The sequence below is a fragment of the Scyliorhinus torazame genome, chromosome 3, assembly GCF_047496885.1.
Source record: "Scyliorhinus torazame isolate Kashiwa2021f chromosome 3, sScyTor2.1, whole genome shotgun sequence".
Classification (NCBI taxonomy): domain Eukaryota; kingdom Metazoa; phylum Chordata; class Chondrichthyes; order Carcharhiniformes; family Scyliorhinidae; genus Scyliorhinus; species Scyliorhinus torazame.
The window spans coordinates 330,933,714-330,952,102 of NC_092709.1; the positions used below are offsets into that span (position 1 = coordinate 330,933,714).

Below are 18,389 nucleotides of genomic sequence, written 5' to 3' on the forward strand. Positions count from 1 at the left end.
TTTCCTCGTGTGGGGGAGTCTAGGACCAGAGGATATAATCAAAGAGTAAGGTGTCGCCCATTTAAAACAGAGATGAGGAGGAATTTTCTTCTCTGAGGGTAGTGAATCTGTGGAATTCTTTACTGCAAAGAGCTTTGGAGGCTGAGTCGGTAACTATGTTCAAATTGAGATAGGCAGATTTTTAAACAGTAAGGGAATCAAGGGTTATGGGGATAAGGCGAGAAAAGGGACTGGAGGATTATATCAGATCAGCCATTAATAATAATAATCTTTATTATTGTCACAAGTATATTAACACTAATGAAGTTACTGTGAAAATCCCTTGTCACCACATTCCGCCGCCTGTTCGGATACACTGAGGGAGAATTCAGAATGTTCAATTCACCTATTCTTTCGGGTCAGGTGGTAGGGAATCGGAGAACCCAGAGGAAACCCAGGCAGAAATGGAGAGGACATGCAAACTCCGTACACAGTGACCCAAACAAGGAATCGTGCCTGGGACCCTAGCGCTGTGAAGCAACACTGCTACCAGTGTGCCACCCTCATCTCATTGAATGGTGGAGCAGACTCAATGGATCGAATGGCCTACTTCAGCTCCTACATATTATGGCCTTGTAGTCTCACTCAAGAAGCTAACACCATCGATGATAAAACAGTCCACTTGATTAGCACCCTACCCACCACCAGGGTGTGTCGTGGGCGGGTCACGAAGCGATCGGTCATGGCCCTCCCGATTGCAGGAGAAGTGGCAAACGGCCGCAATCAGCTTTTATAAATGCCGGCTGGGATCAACTTTTAGGTTGAGAATGCCAGTTATGCATGCCCCCTCAGGCAGATCTGGCAGTGCGCAGGCCCAGAGCCCAGCAGGGCAGACTGCCTCTTCCTGACATCAGTGCGCTGTCCCAGTAAAGTCTCCTCCTGTCGTCAGCAAGACGTCCCAGGATCAAATTTATTTTTAAAAACAGAGAGCAGGTCATAGGCCCTGCTTTGGGGACAAAATCACGGAGGAGGGATTCCTCCATTTTGTAACTGCTAGCAAACAAGAAACCAGACTGTGTGAAGAACTGAAGATGAATGGTCTTGTCATAAGGAATAGAAGGCCTGAGACACAAACAGGTCAAGATCTCAGTACAGAGATCTGCTGGAGAGAGCTTCTCAGGAGAGTCCACGGCAGGACAAATCAATGCTGGTGTGAGCTGTATGCAGAGCTCCAGGGTTTCTGGTGAACACACCATTAAGAAGCTGAAATCAGGAACACAGCAGTATATTTCTTGAGGCATGGCTTTACTAATTGTGCCAATGCAAATCAGGATGCAAAGCCCTTGTGTGTTACATGCACAGACGTACTGGAAAATGAAAATTTTAAACCTTCAAAACTTCAACGGTATTGAAAGACAAGTTTGAGAACAGACCTCTTTTTTTCAAAGCATGCAGTGAGAACTTAAAATCAGCTGAAGTCGTTAGCAGAAATGCAATATTGAATGACAAAGCAAGTGAGATAGTGAGGACCAAGCAGGCTCACCTGTCGCATTAAAGGTAAGCGAAAATGGTGTTACGCAAAGGTCGGGTGGCATGGGTCACAAAGGCTGGTCCCAAAGGTCGGCCAGTTGATTCAGTGGGTCTCAGGGAAAAAAGCTTGAAAAACACTGATGTAGAAGGACAAGGCAGCAAACCCATGGGAATACCATCACATGCAAGTTCTCCTCCAAGCCACACACCATCCTGATTTGGGGCTATATTGTTTATCCTCTACTGTTGTTGGCTCAAAATGTGGTAACTCCTTTGCGAACAGCACTATGCATCTACATGCACCACCAGGCAGTTTTACCAGAAATCCCCACATTCCACAAATGAATAAAAGAAAAACTGCAGGAAATGGACTCAGCTAAACAAAGTAATATAGTGGGACATTGATGACATCTCCAGAGTGGGTGAATCATTGTCATTCGTAAATTCCATTTCGGTTGATTTTTCAAGGGAGGGTCACAATACAGCTTTGTTGCTAGGATTTCAATCTAGTGTAATACTGCAGTGAAATTTTAATACTGAAAATATCCAGCAGAAGAATTGGAACCCATTTCACCAAATTTGCCAGAGGATTTTGAGCCATGCAAGAGTCTAACAAAAAAAAAGCGTATCTGGAGCATTTTGTACAGTTTTGGTGTCCTTATCTGAGGAAGGATGTTGTTGCTATGGAGGGAGTGCAGTGACGGTTTACCAGGCTGATTCCTGGGTTTAGAGGATTAGAACGGGTAGATTCAGAAAGAATGCTTCCGATGGTGGGGGAATCCAGAACTAGGGGTCATAGTTTGAGGATAACATAGAACATAGAACATAGAAAATACAGCACAGAACAGGCCCTTCGGCCCACGATGTTGTGCCGAACCTTTGTCCTAGATTAATCATAGATTATCATTGAATTTACAGTGCAGAAGGAGGCCATTCGGCCCTTTGAGTCTGCACCGACTCTTGGAAAGAGCACCATACCCAAACTCAACACCTCCACCCAACACCAAGGGCAATTTGGACATTAAGGGCAATTTATCATTGGCCAATTCACCTAACCCGCACATCTTTGGACTGTGGGAGGAAACCAGAGCACCCGGAAGAAACCCACGCAGACACGGGGAGGACGTGCAGACTCCGCACAGACAATGACCCAAGCCGGAATCGAACCTGGGACCATGGAGCTGTGAAGCAATTGCGCTATCCACAATGCTACCGTGCTGCCCTTAAGAACAAATAAATCTACACTATATCATTTTACCGTCATCCATGTACCTATCCAATAGCTGCTTGAAGGTCCCTAATGTTTCCGACTCAACTACTTCCACAGGCAGTGCATTCCATGCCCCCACTACTCTCTGGGTGAAGAACCTACCTCTGATATCCCTCCTATATCTTCCACCTTTCACCTTAAATTTATGTCCCCTTGTAATGGTGTGTTCCACCCGGGGAAAAAGTCTCTGACTGTCTACTCTATCTATTCCCCTGATCATCTTATAAACCTCTATCAAGTCGCCCCTCATCCTTCTCCGCTCTAATGAGAAAAGGCCTAGCACCCTCAACCTTTCCTCGTAAGACCTACTCTCCATTCCAGGCAACATCCTGGTAAATCTTCTTTGCACCTTTTCCAGAGCTTCCACATCCTTCCTAAAATGAGGCGACCAGAACTGTACACAGTACTCCAAATGTGGCCTTACCAAAGTTTTGTACAGCTGCATCATCACCTCACGGCTCTTAAATAAGGGGTAAACATTTTAGGACTGAGGTGAGGAGAAATTTCTTCACCCAGAGAGTGGTGAATCTGTGGAATTCACTACCACAGGAAGTAGTTGGGGCCAAAACCTTGCATAATTTCAAGGAGGAATTAGTTATAGCTCTTGGGCCTAAAGGGATCAAGGGATCTGGGGGAAATGCGGGGTCAGGGTATTGAACTTGATGGTCAGCCATGATCATAATGAATGACGGAGCAGGCTCGAAGGGCTGAATGGCCTCCCTGCTTCTATTTTCTATGTTTCTATGTATGCATCACAACAGAGTAAATAATGCCAAGTAAATAATTTGATGTGATAATTTAAGGATATCTGAAGGAAACATTGCTTCATAGCATATACCTGTGATACTAATAGTACACATAGGCTTAGTGATGAGATGCAAAACAATTACCACTACTCATTCAGAACATTTTGCCCCAGGTTTGATTCCCCGCTGGGTCACTGTCAGTGCGGAGTCTGCACGTTCTCCCGGTGTCTGCGTGGGTTTCCTCCCACAGTCCAAAGATGTGCAGGTTAGGTGGATTGACCATGCTAAATTGCCCTTAGTGTCCAAAAAAAAAAAGGTTACGAGGGGTTATTGGGTTATGGGGATAGGGTGGAAGTGAGGGCTTAGGTGGGGCGGTGCAGACTCGATGGGCGAAATGGCCTCCTTCTGCACTATCTTCTATGGTCTAAAATCAGTAACAAGACAAACTAGAAGTGCCATTTCTTGGAGTAATAAGCTTCCAGAAAACTTTCCATCGAGTGACAATGTCAGACACAAATTATGAAAAAAACAATATCTGCAAAAGACCTAACTGAAGTCAGTAGATGGCAGAAGTGCTGTAATCTACATAATGCAAACATTATATTGGTGCACAGGAACAGAGCTATGTGCAGCAGTTCACAGATAAGAGTTTCTAGTGATTCAGTGCTCAGCACAATACGTGTCAGAAGATTGTGGTACCGTGGAGATTGGTGCAATTAAGGAAATAATTCTCCTGTATTTGTTGGCAAATGGTTGCTATTCATGACCGAACACATTCAGTGCAGCACTAGTGCAGAATGTCACAATCCAAGAGTCACTAATTACCAATTTCTGATACAAACAGGACTATTTAGAAAGTCCAGTGAGGGCCAAAAAAAACTTGACATGAAGTTGGAAGGGAAATATTTCTGAAATCTCAAGAGTGGCTGAGTCACTCTGCCCAACTATTCACTCATTAATCATTCAGATAGGGTAGAAAGCCACATAACCAAATTTACCAACACCACAAAGATTGGGGGGCATTGTCAACAGTGCAAATGGAAGTGTGAAATTCCGAAAACAGATTGGACAAAACTATGCCAAATGGATTTCAATGTAGGCAAATGTCTAGTCATCACCTTTGGACTGAGAAAGGGATAGCAAAGGGCACTTTCTAAATGAGGAAAGGCTGGAAACATTGGAGGTCCAAAGAGACTTGGGAATCTAGGTAGATAAATCAGGAACAGGTACAGAAAATAATCAATAGTGAATGGAATACTGGCTTTTATATCTAGACACTGGATCAAGGGAGGGATAGAAATTATGCTTCAGCCACATATATGGTGGTTCAACCACACCTGGAGTACAGTTCAGTTCTGGGCATCATACCTCAGGAAGAATATATTGGCCTTGGAGGGAGAATTACTGGAATGACACCACTACTTCAAGGTCAAAAATACTAGGTTTGCATTCCCAACAATTTAGACCATGATTTGATTAAATTTTCAAGATATTATGGTTAACAGATACAGTACATTGGGATAACCATTTCTGCTAGACAGAGTAAAGTGGGCTAGTGGGAACAGCCTAAAAATTAGGTCCTGACATTTTCCAGGATTTTTAAACTCTATTTTGCCAACAGCTGGTGCTAGATCAATTATGATACATTTAACTAATAGAAATCTAAGAAATGTAGGGCAACGGTGGGTAGAGTTACTTTGCAGATAGCCATCTGGTCGCCATAGTCCCATATAACCATAGGCTGCTTTCCCCTTTGAGGAAGAGAGCTGACTGGTGGTGATTTAGCCTGAGGATCACCACACCTCAGGCGAGGGGCAAGGTTGAGAAGATGGGGCCTTCATGAATAACCTCAGCCGGTACAGGAATTGAATCAGCGTTGCTGGCCTCACTAACCAGCTATCCACCAAACTGAGCTAATCTCATTGATATATGGAACAGGTTCAAGGGCTAAATGGCCCACTCCTGTTCCTTTAGAGGGTAGCAGAATATTTTCAAATCAATACATTAAGGTAGGTCAGGTAGTCCTCCTCATCTCTGCTTCAGGTCAGAGTGTTCCAGTTATCACACTTTCAGATTTCAATACCTAATTGACTTGGATCTACACAAAGTAATCCTTTATCTAAACAGAAATTGCTCATGATTCTCTAATTCAGACACATTTTATCTTGGGTCAATGAAGGGCTAATAAACAATCAACCATTATTTATTTTGGGATTAAAAAAAGTCTCAAAGATCAGCCCACAAATCTAACATTCAATGTATTCCTGACAGGGGAATGGTATGTAATTAATTAGCTGTCAGGAAAAGCAGCAATTATCTTTTTAGCAGGTGGAAGATAGCCCCAAATATCCTCCTCCCAACTGTGGTTCAATTGTTTCAATTATTTAATGGGATGTGGGTGTCACTGGCGAGGCCAGCATTTTGTTGCCCATCTCTAATCATCCTGGAGATGGTGGTGCCTAGTCACTTCTCGACTACAGGAAAATGTATTTAGACAAAAGGAATGGAGATCCAAACGAACTTGTAAAGCCTTAGTCAAATGACTGACTGGTGTGAAATGAGTACTGAGGATCACAGATGAACAGTAGCGACCACAACATCTTGCTTTCAACACAAAGAAAACAATGTGCTTCATATCCAGCATGTAAAAGGTAGTCATTTCATGAACTGCACAGGCACTCATGGACTGCCCTCAGAAGCAGGAAACAAATATTAGCAGCAGCCTCTAACTAAATACATATTATCAAACCAAGAGGCTCAGTTTTTGGCCTGTCCATTGGGGTGGTGGGTTAGGAGACTTTTCTTTGCACTGTTGCTTCACAGCGCCAAGGTCCCAGGTTCGATTCCCAGTTTGGGTCACTGTCTGTGCAGAGTCTGCGCGTTCTCCCCGTTTCTGCGTGGGTTTCCTCAGAGTGCTCCGTTTCCTCCCACAGTCCAAAGATGTGCAGGTTCGTTGGATTGGCCATTCTAAATTCTCCGTGTACCCGAACAGGCACCGAAATGCGGCGGCTGGGGGTTTTTCACAGTAACTTCATTACAGTGTTAATGTAAGCCTACTTGTGACAAAAAAGATTACGTGTGGAATTGCTTTATGTCTAGATGGCCCTTGACAAAAGGTCAAAGCAAAGACAGAATTTTGAGTGGTCATCAAAGTAGCTGTTCCACAAACTTATTTAATATCTTGACAGGTCTGAACAGAGTACAATGGGAGAGCCTGCTCTCTTTGGTGAAATGGCACAAAAATCAGAGCAACATGGTTTGGTTTTGTGAGAGTGGTACAGATCTGGAACACACTGCTGAGGGCATGGCAGAGGCAGATTCAACTGTGATTTTCAAAGGAAATTGGATACTGTAAACCGGGACATATAAGTTAACCTGCCATATAAGTTGACCCCATTTCATCCAGCTCCAAAAATCATGATTTTGCAGCCACTTGGTATATAAGTTGACGGACTCTTTTCAGCCATGGCTTGCTGTACACAGATGAGCGCTCCGTTTCAATCTCAACCGTACGCAGAACAATACTTTTCACTGTATCTTGGTACACATGACAATAAACAAATCCAATCCAATTTTCTAACGCACAAATGCACGTTGAACTTACTGGCACTTTATAACTGGGTAGAAGTGATCAAGCAGGCTTTACGGGCTGTGTTGTGAAGACGTGCTGGAGTTGAAGACACACCCACTCTGAGTGGAATGCCAATGAATTTCAATGTGGTGATCACCCAGGCAGTTTAAAACCATAGAAAGGTGACAGCATAAAAAGAGGCCATTCAGCATATTGTGTCTGCATAGGCAAGAAAGAGAAAAAAAAATCACGGTGCTGAGGATCCGGGTTCGTTCCCGGCCCCGGATCACTGTCCATGTGGAGTTAGCACAATCTCCCGTGTTTCCGTGGGTCTCACCCCCACAACCCAAAAGATGTGCAGGCTAGGTGGATTGGCCATGCTAAATTGTCCCTGAATTGGAAAAAAAAAGAATTGAGTACTCTACATTTTTTTTAAAGGAGAAAAATAAAAGAACCTAGCAACTCATTTTAGTACCATCTTCCAACACCTGGTCCATAGACTTGCTGTTATAACACTTTAGGTGGGTGCAGGTACCTTTTAAATGAGTTAAGCATTTCTGCCTCAACCGCCAATTCCTGTCTTGAATTCCAGACCCCCACCATCCTCTGGGTGAAAACGTTTTACCTCTCTCGGTAACTGATCTCTCAGCGAGGGAAACAAGTCTTTCCTGGCTACCCTGTCTCAGCCCCTCATAATTTGTGCACCTCAATTAGGTCATCCCTCAGCCTCCTCTTCTCAGGAAAACAACCCTAGACCATCCAAACTTCCCTCAGTTTACTTTTATATTTGGCATATGAATTAATCTCCATTTTTGGAGAGAATTTTTGAGGCTTCAAAGGCTGACTTATAAGTCAACATCTATGATAACTATCTGATGAGAAAGAATGACAGATGTACAGAAAAGGTGGGGTAGTGGGAATAGGCTCTTGCAGAGAGCTGGCATGGGCATGAAGGGCCTTCTGTGCTGCAACCATTCATGATTCAATGAATTGAAGTGGCTTTTTCAACTTACTTTTTAAGTTTTCAAAGTCAGGTAAGAGTCCGTCAGAAAAGAAAGAAAATCAAAACAAAGGAAAGGAAGACAAGGTGAAACCGATTGATGCCTCTGAAAATGAGCCAAAAAAATTTGATGGGTCCGGAAATGATCGAGATTTAGTAAAAGCTTTGGAGCGAGACATAATATCACAAAATCCAAATGTTCGATGGGATGATATAGCAGACCTGGCAACAGCAAAGAAATTACTGGAAGAAGCAGTAGTTCTGCCCATGTGGATGCCAGATTTCTTTAAAGGAATCAGACAACCGTGGAAAGGAGTACTGATGGTTGGCCCCCCAGGAACTGGATAAACAATGCTGGCCAAAGCTGTTGCTACTGAATGTGGAACAACATTTTTCAATATTTCTTCGTCAACGCTTACTTCTGAGTATAGAGGCGAGTCTGAGAAACTTGTCCGTCTTCTGTTTGAAATGGCCAGATTTTATGCCCCAACAACCATTTTCATTGACAAAATTGACTCCATTTGCAGTCGTAGGGGAACTGCTGAGGAGCATGAGGCCAGCAGACGAGTGAAGGCAGAGCTACTTGTTCAGGTGGATGGTGTTGGAGGTGCATCAGAAAATGATGATCCTTCCAAGATGGTAATGGTTCTAGCAGCTACTAATTTCCCATGGGATATTGATGAAGCTCTAAGGAGGCGTCTAGAAAAACGAATTTACATTCCTTTACCTTCAGCAACAGGCAGAGAGGAGTTGCTGCGGATAAACCTCAGGGAATTGGAGGTGGCAGATGATGTCGATGTCAAAAAAATAGCCGAACAAATGGAAGGGCATTCTGGAGCGGATATTACCAATGGTTGCAGGGATGCTTCCATGATGGCCATGCGACGTCGCATCCAAGGACCAACTCCTGAAGAAATAAGAAACATCTCCAGGGATGAATTGCAGATCCCGACAACCATGGAAGACTTTGGAATGGCCTTAAAAAAAGTTTCTAAGTCTGTTTCTGCTGCTTCTGCTGCAGAACTTGAGAAGTATGAGAAATGGATTGCAGAGTTTGGTTCCTATTGATTCATGTGAAACACATTTAGTTAGTACCAGCTAAATATTATTAAGTTCACTCAGGTAAGATGGAAGGTTGACTTCTTAAACCTCAGGCCAAAAATGGTTACCTTCAGTGCCCTATTTAAAAATAATTTGCTGACCATCTTTTATTTCTTACTTTCTAGAATGTTTTTATTTAAACGGGGGATATTGACAAACCAAAGTAAAGATGTGAGATCTATGTTTTTTTTAAAAATCAAATCAGTGCAAAGTCTGTTTAATTCTAATATTTTGTTCTTTACCGATGTAAGTCTATTTTTTTTTTTTTTTTAAATGATTTTATTTAAGGTCTTCTGGAAAAATTTGAATCTGCCGGTATGAGTTCATGTTTATAGTTGATGTTGAAGCAAGGATTAGTGATGACTATTAATAACTGTATGAATACAACTGTTGGGATGCTTCAGCATCAAGTATTTGGTCAGGGAGCTAAATCATAAACCTCATTCAGGCGAGTCAATTGTTTTCACTTCTGAATGGAATTGCAAGTAAGCATTAACCGGAATTTTTTGAATTAATATTTTTAATTACATTTCGATGGGCTTCCCTCTTAATTATTCCTGTAATTTCTAATCCCTAAATCTCCTTAAAACACATCTTAAAATCCAAATGACATGCAGAATGAGTACGGTGATAAAATGAAATTATATTCTCTTTTTCCCTGTATTCTTGTTCTCATTCATTTCAGCCTTGTTTATTTCCCTTTTCTTTTTTGCCCTCTGTTTTGTCCTTTCCTCCCTTCATCTTAACTCGATGTTGCCTTAATCCTTTATGTGAAGTTGCTCCATAAAGTATAAAAGAATAACGGGCAGCACGGTAGCCTTGTGGATAGCACAATTGCTTCACAGCTCCAGGGTCCCAGGTTCGATTCCGGCTTGGGTCACTGTCTGTGCGGAGTCTGTGCATCCTCCCAGTGTGCGTGGGTTTCCTCCGGGTGCTCCGGTTTCCTACCACAGTCCAAAGATGTGCAGGTTAGATGGATTGGCCATGATAAATTGCCCTTGGTGTCCAAAATTGCCCTTCGTGTTGGGTGGGGTTACTGGGTTATGGGGATAGGGTGGAGGTGTTGACCTTGGGTAGGGTGCTCTTTCCAAGAGCCGGTGCAGACTCGATGGGCCGAATGACCTCCTTCAGCACTGTAAATTCTATGATGATACAGTTTAGAATAAATGGAAATGTGAAACCAATTCTGAAGTATTGCATTTTCTTTTTGCAGTGAACCGTGCTTAAACTCAATTACAGCAAAACGAAATTTGGGATATTACCAAGATCGCATCTGAGTTCAGGGGACCCATACCCAACTGCTGTTCCACCACAATCTAGGATCAGCAAAGAAACCAGTTATTACATTTAAAAATGATACATCCAAGGGAAAATACTTAACACAAGTGCCTGTAGTCATCTACTTTTCCTGTGCTTTAGAAAGAAGAGTACCCAAATAATCGTTAAATCACAGCTTAAACAACTTATTAAAGGAGACACAATAATAATAATCATTATTGTCATGAACACTGCAATGAAGTTAACTGTGAAAATCTCCTAGTAGCCATACTCGGGCACCTTTCGGGTACACAGGGAGAGAATTCAGAATGTCCAATTCACCTAACATAAAAACTTGCAAAAGTGGATATATATTTGAGGGGGAAAAAAACAGAAGAATTATGGGGAAGAGCAGGGACATGCAACTGAGGAATAGCTCCTTCAAAGACAGCACAAGCTCGATAGGCCGAATGGCAACCTGTGCTGTCTGATTTTACAATCAGTGCTTCACAGTCATGCAAGAAACTGCTGATTAAATTTCAAGTTAGGCTCTGAACAGTTAAAATTTGCCAATAAAAAAAGTCTTTGTGTAGCAAGTTAAAATCTCATGTCAGGGTAGGAGAAAATAAAATGAAATATATTCTCAGTCTCTTGCAGTTGTCAGTGTTAAATAGATTCAGACAGATCACATACTTAAGCTGCCATCACTGAAGAAAAATCAAACAAATTAAAATTTTCTTTGATTTGTTTCAACTTTACTGCCATGAATAGTTCACAGTTGCTAAGGACTGAGTAATCACTAAGCATGAGACTGAGTATGGAGAGCTGGTTTGGATCTCCTGAGGCAACATCAGGATTCCAAAGTGATGTAGGGCAAGTGGAAGCTGATTGGAGGAGTACTGTCAATTACTTACTTTGATCACTTAAAGTTTTTACAGTCTTATTTTGTGATTCATCACTTGTAAGGACTATATTCCATAAAATGAGGATCAGGGAAGAACAGCCCGAGAGTAATTGATATTTTTTACATGAAGTATCTTCCAAAAGGTTTAATTTAGGGTTACTATGTGTGGAAGTGCCTCCAGCTGCAGCTCTTGGCAGCCTGGGTTTTGGAACTGGAGCGAATGCTGGGGACACTATGAAAATGAAAAATGAAAATGGCTTATTGCCACAAGTAGGCTTCAAATGAAGTTACTGTAAAAAGCCCTTAGTCGCCACATTCCGGCACCTGTTCGGAGAGGCTGGTACGGGAATTGAACCCTGCTGCTGGCCTGCCTTGGTCTGCTTTCAAAGCCAGCGATTTGCCCTGTGCTAAACCAGCCCCTATGGAGCCTCCGCAAGGCAGAATGCATTGTGGATAGCACACGTAGAGAGGTGGGCACACCACAGGCGAAGACTCCACAGGAAGGAATGGAATAAGTGACCATCAAGCGGAGTAAGACTCGGCAGGCAGTACAGGAATCTCCTGTAGCTATACCCCTGAAAAACAGATTCATTTTGAATACTGTGAGGGCAATGGCCTCTCAAGGGAAAGCAGCAACAGCCAAATTCTTTGCACCACACTTGGCTCTGCTGGACAGAGGAGGAGTAAAATGTGTGGGAATGCAATTGTTATAGACAATTAAATTACAAGGGGAATAGATGAGCTTTTCTGTGGCCGCAAACGAAACTCCACGTTGCCTCCCTGATGCAAGGGTCAAGATGTCTCAGAACGGCTACAGGACATTCGGAAGAGGGAGGGTGAACAGCCAATGGCCGGCGCAGTACATATCGGTACAAACGACGTCAATAAAAAAAGGATCGAGGTCCTAAAAGCAGAATATAGGGAGTTGGGGAGTAAGTTGAATAGTGGGATCTCCAAGGTCCAACTGAATCCTACAGGATTACCACCAGTGTCACGCGCTAGTCAGAAAAAAGTAAATGGCTGAACAGATGGCGTGAGGGGGAAGGTTTCAGATTCCTGGGACATTAGGATCAGTACAAATTGGACAAGATAAACGTGGGCAGGACCAGGACTGATATCCTAGGCTGAGTATTTGCTGGAGTGGTTGGGGAGGGTTTAAATTAAATGGCAGGGAGAAGGGATCCAATGCAAGGAGTCAGAGGAGTGGGAGTCAAGGACAGGAACAAAAGACAGAAAGGAGAATGAGAAAAGTGATAGCAGAGAAATTAAGAACTACCCGAATGGGTAGAGCTGAGAAACATAAGATGCAAAAAACATTAGTGTGGGCTGTACGTAGACCCCTAAATAAACAAATAATAATCTTTATTATTGTCACAAATAGGCTTACATTAACACTGCAATGAAGGTACTGTGAAAAGCCCCTAGTTGCCACATTCCGGCACCTGTTTGGGTACACAGAGGGAGAATTCACAATGTCCAAATTACCTAACTGCACGTCTTTCAGGACTTGTGGGAGGAAACCGGAGCACCCGGAGGAAACCCATGCAGACACGGGGAGAACGTGCAGACTCCACACGGACAGTGACCCAAGCCGGGATTTGAACCCGGGTCCCTGGCGCTGTGAAGCAACAGTGCTAACCACTGCTACCGTGGCAAATTGTAATTTCAAAGGTGTGGGAAGACAGTCTAAAGACAAGTAACGGTTCCTGCTATGTACACGTGAGTCACATCCCTCCTTTGTCTCATTCAAAATGAGAACCAGCACAAATCTTTTATAATATTACAAAAACAATTCTGAGAAAGAATTCAATATTGAGGTAAAAATATTCAACAACAAATTATGGCAGCGGGGGAATGTGTAAAAGAAATTTCTGGAACAGGACTACTCAAGGGAGCTGAATTAATGTTTCAGAATGTCTTTCACCCAGATGATTATATTCCTTCAAGTATATAATCAGTTGGCCACAGACAGTGACCAAAGCCTGGAAATCCCTCCCCTAAAGGACATTAGTGGATGAGATGGGTTTTTCTGACAATCGATGGTAGTTTCATGGTCACTGTTCTTAAGTGTTGGGTGGAGTTACTGGGTTATGGGGATAGGGTGTGGAGGTGTTGACCTTGGGTAGGGTGCTCTTTCCAAGAGCCGGTGCAGACCCGATGGGACGTATGGCCTCCTTCTGCACTGTAAATTCTATGATAATCTATGAAAAGCTGCCAGGGTGAGATTTGAACCCTTATTCCCAGAGCAAAGACCTAGGCATTTGGATTACTAGTCCAGTGACGTTGCCACTATGCCATCTCTCCCCTAATTACTACCTCATCAGTCATCTCAATCATCAGCAAAGTGATGGAAGATGTCATAGTCAACGCTTATAAAACACTTAGACAGCAACAATCTGCGTGCTGATGCTTAATTTGGGTTGCACAAGGGCCAATCAGCTACAGGCCTAACTACAGCTTTGGTAACGTTACTGGGGGGGGGGGGGGGGGGGGGAGTCCCTTAGGGAGGATCCTGGGCCCAACCATCTTGAATATCCTTCCCTCCATCATTGCGCAAATACCGTAAAATATTCCCACTTGTTACAATGTTCAGCACCAACTCGCCAGATACTGACACAGTCCATGCCCACATGGACAACATGCAAACTTGTGCTTACAAGTGACCAGTGAAATTCAACTCACACAAGTGCCTAGCAATGACCAACTCCAACAAGAGAAAATCTAACCATTTCTCCCTAACTTTCAATGACCTTACCGATCTTTGAAACCCCCACCAACATCTTGAAGGTTACCAATGGCCAGAAACGCAACGAGACCAGCCATTTAAATACTATGGCTAGAAGAGCAAGTCAGAGAATGGCAATTCTGCAGTAGCACCTCAACACATGTCCACCATCTCAAAAGCTCAAGTCAGAACTGTGATGGAATACACCCCACTTGCTGGGTGCAGCTCCAACACTCACGATGTTCCACATGGGACAGCAGTGGCATAGTGGTTAGCACTGCTGCCTCATGGCACTGAGGATCCGTGTCCGATCCCGGATCCCCGTCACTGTCCGTGTGGAGTTTGCACATTCTCCCCATGTTTGCATGTGTCTCACCCCACAACCCAAAGATGTGCAGGGCAAGTGAATTGGCCTAGCCAAATTACCCCTTAATTGGAAAGAAACAGAATTGGGCACTTTAAATGTGTTAAAAAAATTTAAGAAGTCCCACATAATGCAGGATAAAGCAGCCGCTACATCCCATGCACCACCTTAAGCTTTCACTTCATCCACCACTGACAAACATTGGCAGCATTGTGTGCCATCCACAAGATGCACTGCTGCAATTCATCAAAGCCTCCAAACCCACCAACCTTCTACCACCGAGGAAGAACAAGGGCAGGAGGCACATGGGAATGCCACCATCTGCAAGTTCCCCTCTAAGTCACACACCTTCCCGACTTGGAACTATACTGCTTTTCCTTCCCTCATTTAATCTCCCTGCATGCTCCTTGCTTATCATAACTTTGACAATTTATTTTCAAAACCATGAAAGAAATACATCGATGATCTGTTATTTTCTTCTTTAAAAATGGCACAGATCTCAGCAAAAATTACCGGTCTTGAGACTCTAATTTCCCAATACTTGTCAAATAACCAAAGGTTTGCACATTTTCTTTGCTGCATTATTCCTTTGAAATCAAAACTCAGGTTACGCTCCACTCTTTGAAGCTGTAATCAAATATTAATGGGATTTTGGGCAAAAAGGGTGTCGTTTGGGAAGTGTTGATTGAAATAATGAAGAAAAGCAACACAGCTTTCAACCATTAAAATCAGACTGATTGATGGGAGTTGCACTTCAATACAAATCAAATTAAATCTGTAGATTCAAGTTCAAATTTATTGCCCTTGAAGCCAACATACCCAGGATCAAATATAAAGCTATTGTCTTGTTGCCATCCCCACTGCACATTCTTGTAGGAATCATAGTAACCATCTTGCAAAGCCGTCTCAATCGAGCACAACCAATAGGACTTGAGGCGACACGGCTGCAAGAGCAATCAATGACCTTTTCTGGGCAGTTGCACAGGGGCCCTATTCATATTCATCACACTCTTCTTCTAACCCATCCCCTTCTCCCCCAACCCCCACCTTACAGTAAACTCCAGCGAACTGCTCTAGAAACTTTTCACTCATATTTCCTTTGCTTTTCAGGATATTTACAGGAAAAAATAAGAGACACAGAATAAAGAGAGTCACATAAATAAAAATTCTAAGATAAGGTCGTACAAACTTCAGAGCGCACAAAAATATACATACGCATGTTCTGTAGAGGACTGCTAAATAATTCAGTTAGTCAATTACAAACAATGGCGCATTTATTGTTAGTTTGAGCTTGGCACCAAGCTGTGCCTCTCAAGAGCAACAAGCAATATTGGTGTGTGCTGAACTCCCTGAATAATGTACACTGCTGAATTGTTTAAAACCTTAATCTGTAAATTGTGCTCCATTTTTGAACTTCTGCAATCTATGAAGTTAACAAATGGAGACGTGAAACCGCATATTGATAAAGTTTGTCCTCTGCAACTACTCTCAAGACAATTAAAAGTTGCTTCTGACAGACTACGATCACAGTCAGCCCTGAATACGCAAATTGTATTTTTCAATGCAGAAACTAATTGCCATCTGTGTGGTTTGAGGTAGAAGATCAGAAGATAAACACTCACGAGTGCTGTAGCAAAATTATAATGTTGGTCATGACCACCGTTTCCTGCCTAAAGATTCTTAATGAATGACCTCAAACTAGAAAATGCTGCCACGTAAACAATGTTTTCAAAATACTTGAAAGTGCGACAGTTTCACTTTCGACAACTTTATAGTCCACATTCGGAACACCCTTTCTTTGATTGAGGTCACATGGATAATCATGACATTAAACAGAAAACATCATTGAATTATAAACTTAACTTCTGAAAATTCAGGCTTTTTTTTATAAGGCTAAATATTCCAATAATCTGAGTGGTTTGAATTCAAAAAAATTAAGAACTCAGCAAAGTGTACACCTGGCACTTAAATTAGATGAATTAGCAGATAGTTCAAATTGGACAGATTGCATCTCCTCTCCTTTTCGCATCTTTACCAAATTTAAAAAAACGTGACGACAGGAACAAGACTGGGTAAATACCATGTCACTTCTGTCAAACGTAACATTGAAGAGAACAATCTTTCACTGAGTTGTTAACTGGTGGAGATAACATGCTTTATTTACACATCTGCAGTATAATACTCAGTCACATTCTTGATACTAGACATTTACATTGGCATCCTCATTGTACATCTCGACTGCGAGTTCACAATAGCAGCTGCTACTCTCTAGGCTCTCCCCCAGAATCCTGTGGTAGAGTCCACAAGGACTGGTTTAGCACACTGGGCTAAATCGCTGGCTTTTAATGCAGACCAAGGCAGGCCGGCAGCATGGTTCGATTCCTGTACCAGCCTCCCCGAACAGGCGCCGGAATGTGGCGACTAGGGGCTTTTCACAGTAACTTCATTGAAGCCTACTTGTGACAATAAGCGATTTTCATTTCATTTTTCATTTCAAGTGAACACTGTTGATGGGAGAGCTGAAACAAGTAATGAAACAACAAAACCTGCAGTCCCTACGGTATTTCAGCCGAGGTCTTCAAAGCCAGCGAGCTTTCCTCACATCAAGACTCCATGCGTTAATCCTGCAGATGAGAGGTAAAAGAGCTTTCCTTCCTCAACTTCAGGAATGGGGACAGCACGGTGGCGCAGTAGGTTAGCCCGGTTGCCTCACGGCACCGAAGTCTCAGGTTCGATCCCGGTTCTGGGTCACTGTCCATGTGGATATTCTCCCCGTGTTTGCGTGGGTTTCGTCCCCACAACCCAAAGATGTGCAGGGTAGGTGGATTTGCCACACTAAATTGTCCCTTAATTGGAAAAAATGAATTGGGTACTCTAAATTTATCCTTTTTAAACTTCAGGAATGTGACAATTGTAACGGTCTTCAAGGATGAAAATTAATGGGCAGCACTGTGGTTAGCACTGCTGTCTCTCGGCACCGAGTTTGATCTATGCCCGGGTCACTGTCCGTGTGGAATTTGCACATTCTCCCCGTGTCTGCATGGGTCTCACCCCATAACCCAAAGATTTTTTTAATAAATTTAGAGTAGCCAATTTTTTTTTTTCCCCAATTAAGGGGCAATTTAGCGTAGCCAATCCACCTAACCTGCACATCTTTGGGTTGTGGAGGTGAAACCTACAGCGTGCTCATACTGCACCAATTTTCAAGCCATTTCGGCCTTTTCAATTCTCCAGACAAGAATCTGCGCCGATGCTTGAAAGTTGCCAAAAGAAACTGATCAGCCAAGTGTTCTACCTCACATATATATTGACGGTCTCACTCTACACGGATGACCTGTTCCTCTACGTCTCAGACCCCCAAGAGCATTACCCTGCGTCTCTGGATTACTTGTCCAAAGAACAAAGAAAAGTACAGCACAGGAACAGGCCCTTCGGCCCTCCAAGCCTGCGCTGACCATGCTGCCCGTCTAAACTAAAATCTTCTACACTTCCAGGGTCCGTATCCCTCTATTCCTATCCTATTCATGTATTTGTCAAGATGCCCCTTAAACGTCACTATCGTCCCTGCTTTCACCACCTCCTCCAGCAGCATGTTCCAGGCACCCACTACCCTCTTGTGTAAAAAAACTTGCCTCGTACATCTCCTCTAAACCTTGCCCCTCGCACCTTAAACCTATGCCCCCTAGTAATTGACCACTCTAACTGGGAAAAAGTCTCTGACTATCCACTCTGTCTATGCCCCTCATAATTTTGTAGACTTCTATCAGGTCGCCCTCAACCTCCTACGTTCCAGTGAGAACAAACCAAGTTTATTCAACCTCTCCTCACAGCTAATGCCCTCCATACCAGGCAACATCCGAGTAAATCTCTTCTGCACCCTCTCTGAAGGATCAACATCCTTCTGGTAGTGTGGCGACCAGAATTGAACACTATACTCCAAAT

General features: G+C 43.1%; 2 protein-coding genes across 2 annotated transcripts in view; one reads left to right on the forward strand and one right to left on the reverse strand.

Moving 5' to 3' along the window:
• The window catches only part of atrn (attractin), a 471,138-nt gene that overhangs the window by 421,220 nt on the left and 31,529 nt on the right, over window positions 1-18,389 (reverse strand). The gene's annotated exons all lie outside the window — the stretch shown is intronic.
• On the forward strand, window positions 8,151-9,406 carry LOC140409290 (katanin p60 ATPase-containing subunit A1-like). Its single transcript, XM_072497665.1, has one exon. It carries the CDS (start codon window positions 8,448-8,450, stop codon window positions 9,162-9,164), a length of 717 nt encoding a protein of 238 aa, XP_072353766.1. The 5' UTR covers window positions 8,151-8,447; the 3' UTR covers window positions 9,165-9,406.

What these genes read in the sequence shown, in the direction of transcription:
- LOC140409290 (XM_072497665.1), top strand. Translation starts at nt 8,448, where the DNA reads ATGCTGGCCAAAGCTGTTGCTACTGAATGTGGAACAACATTTTTCAAT.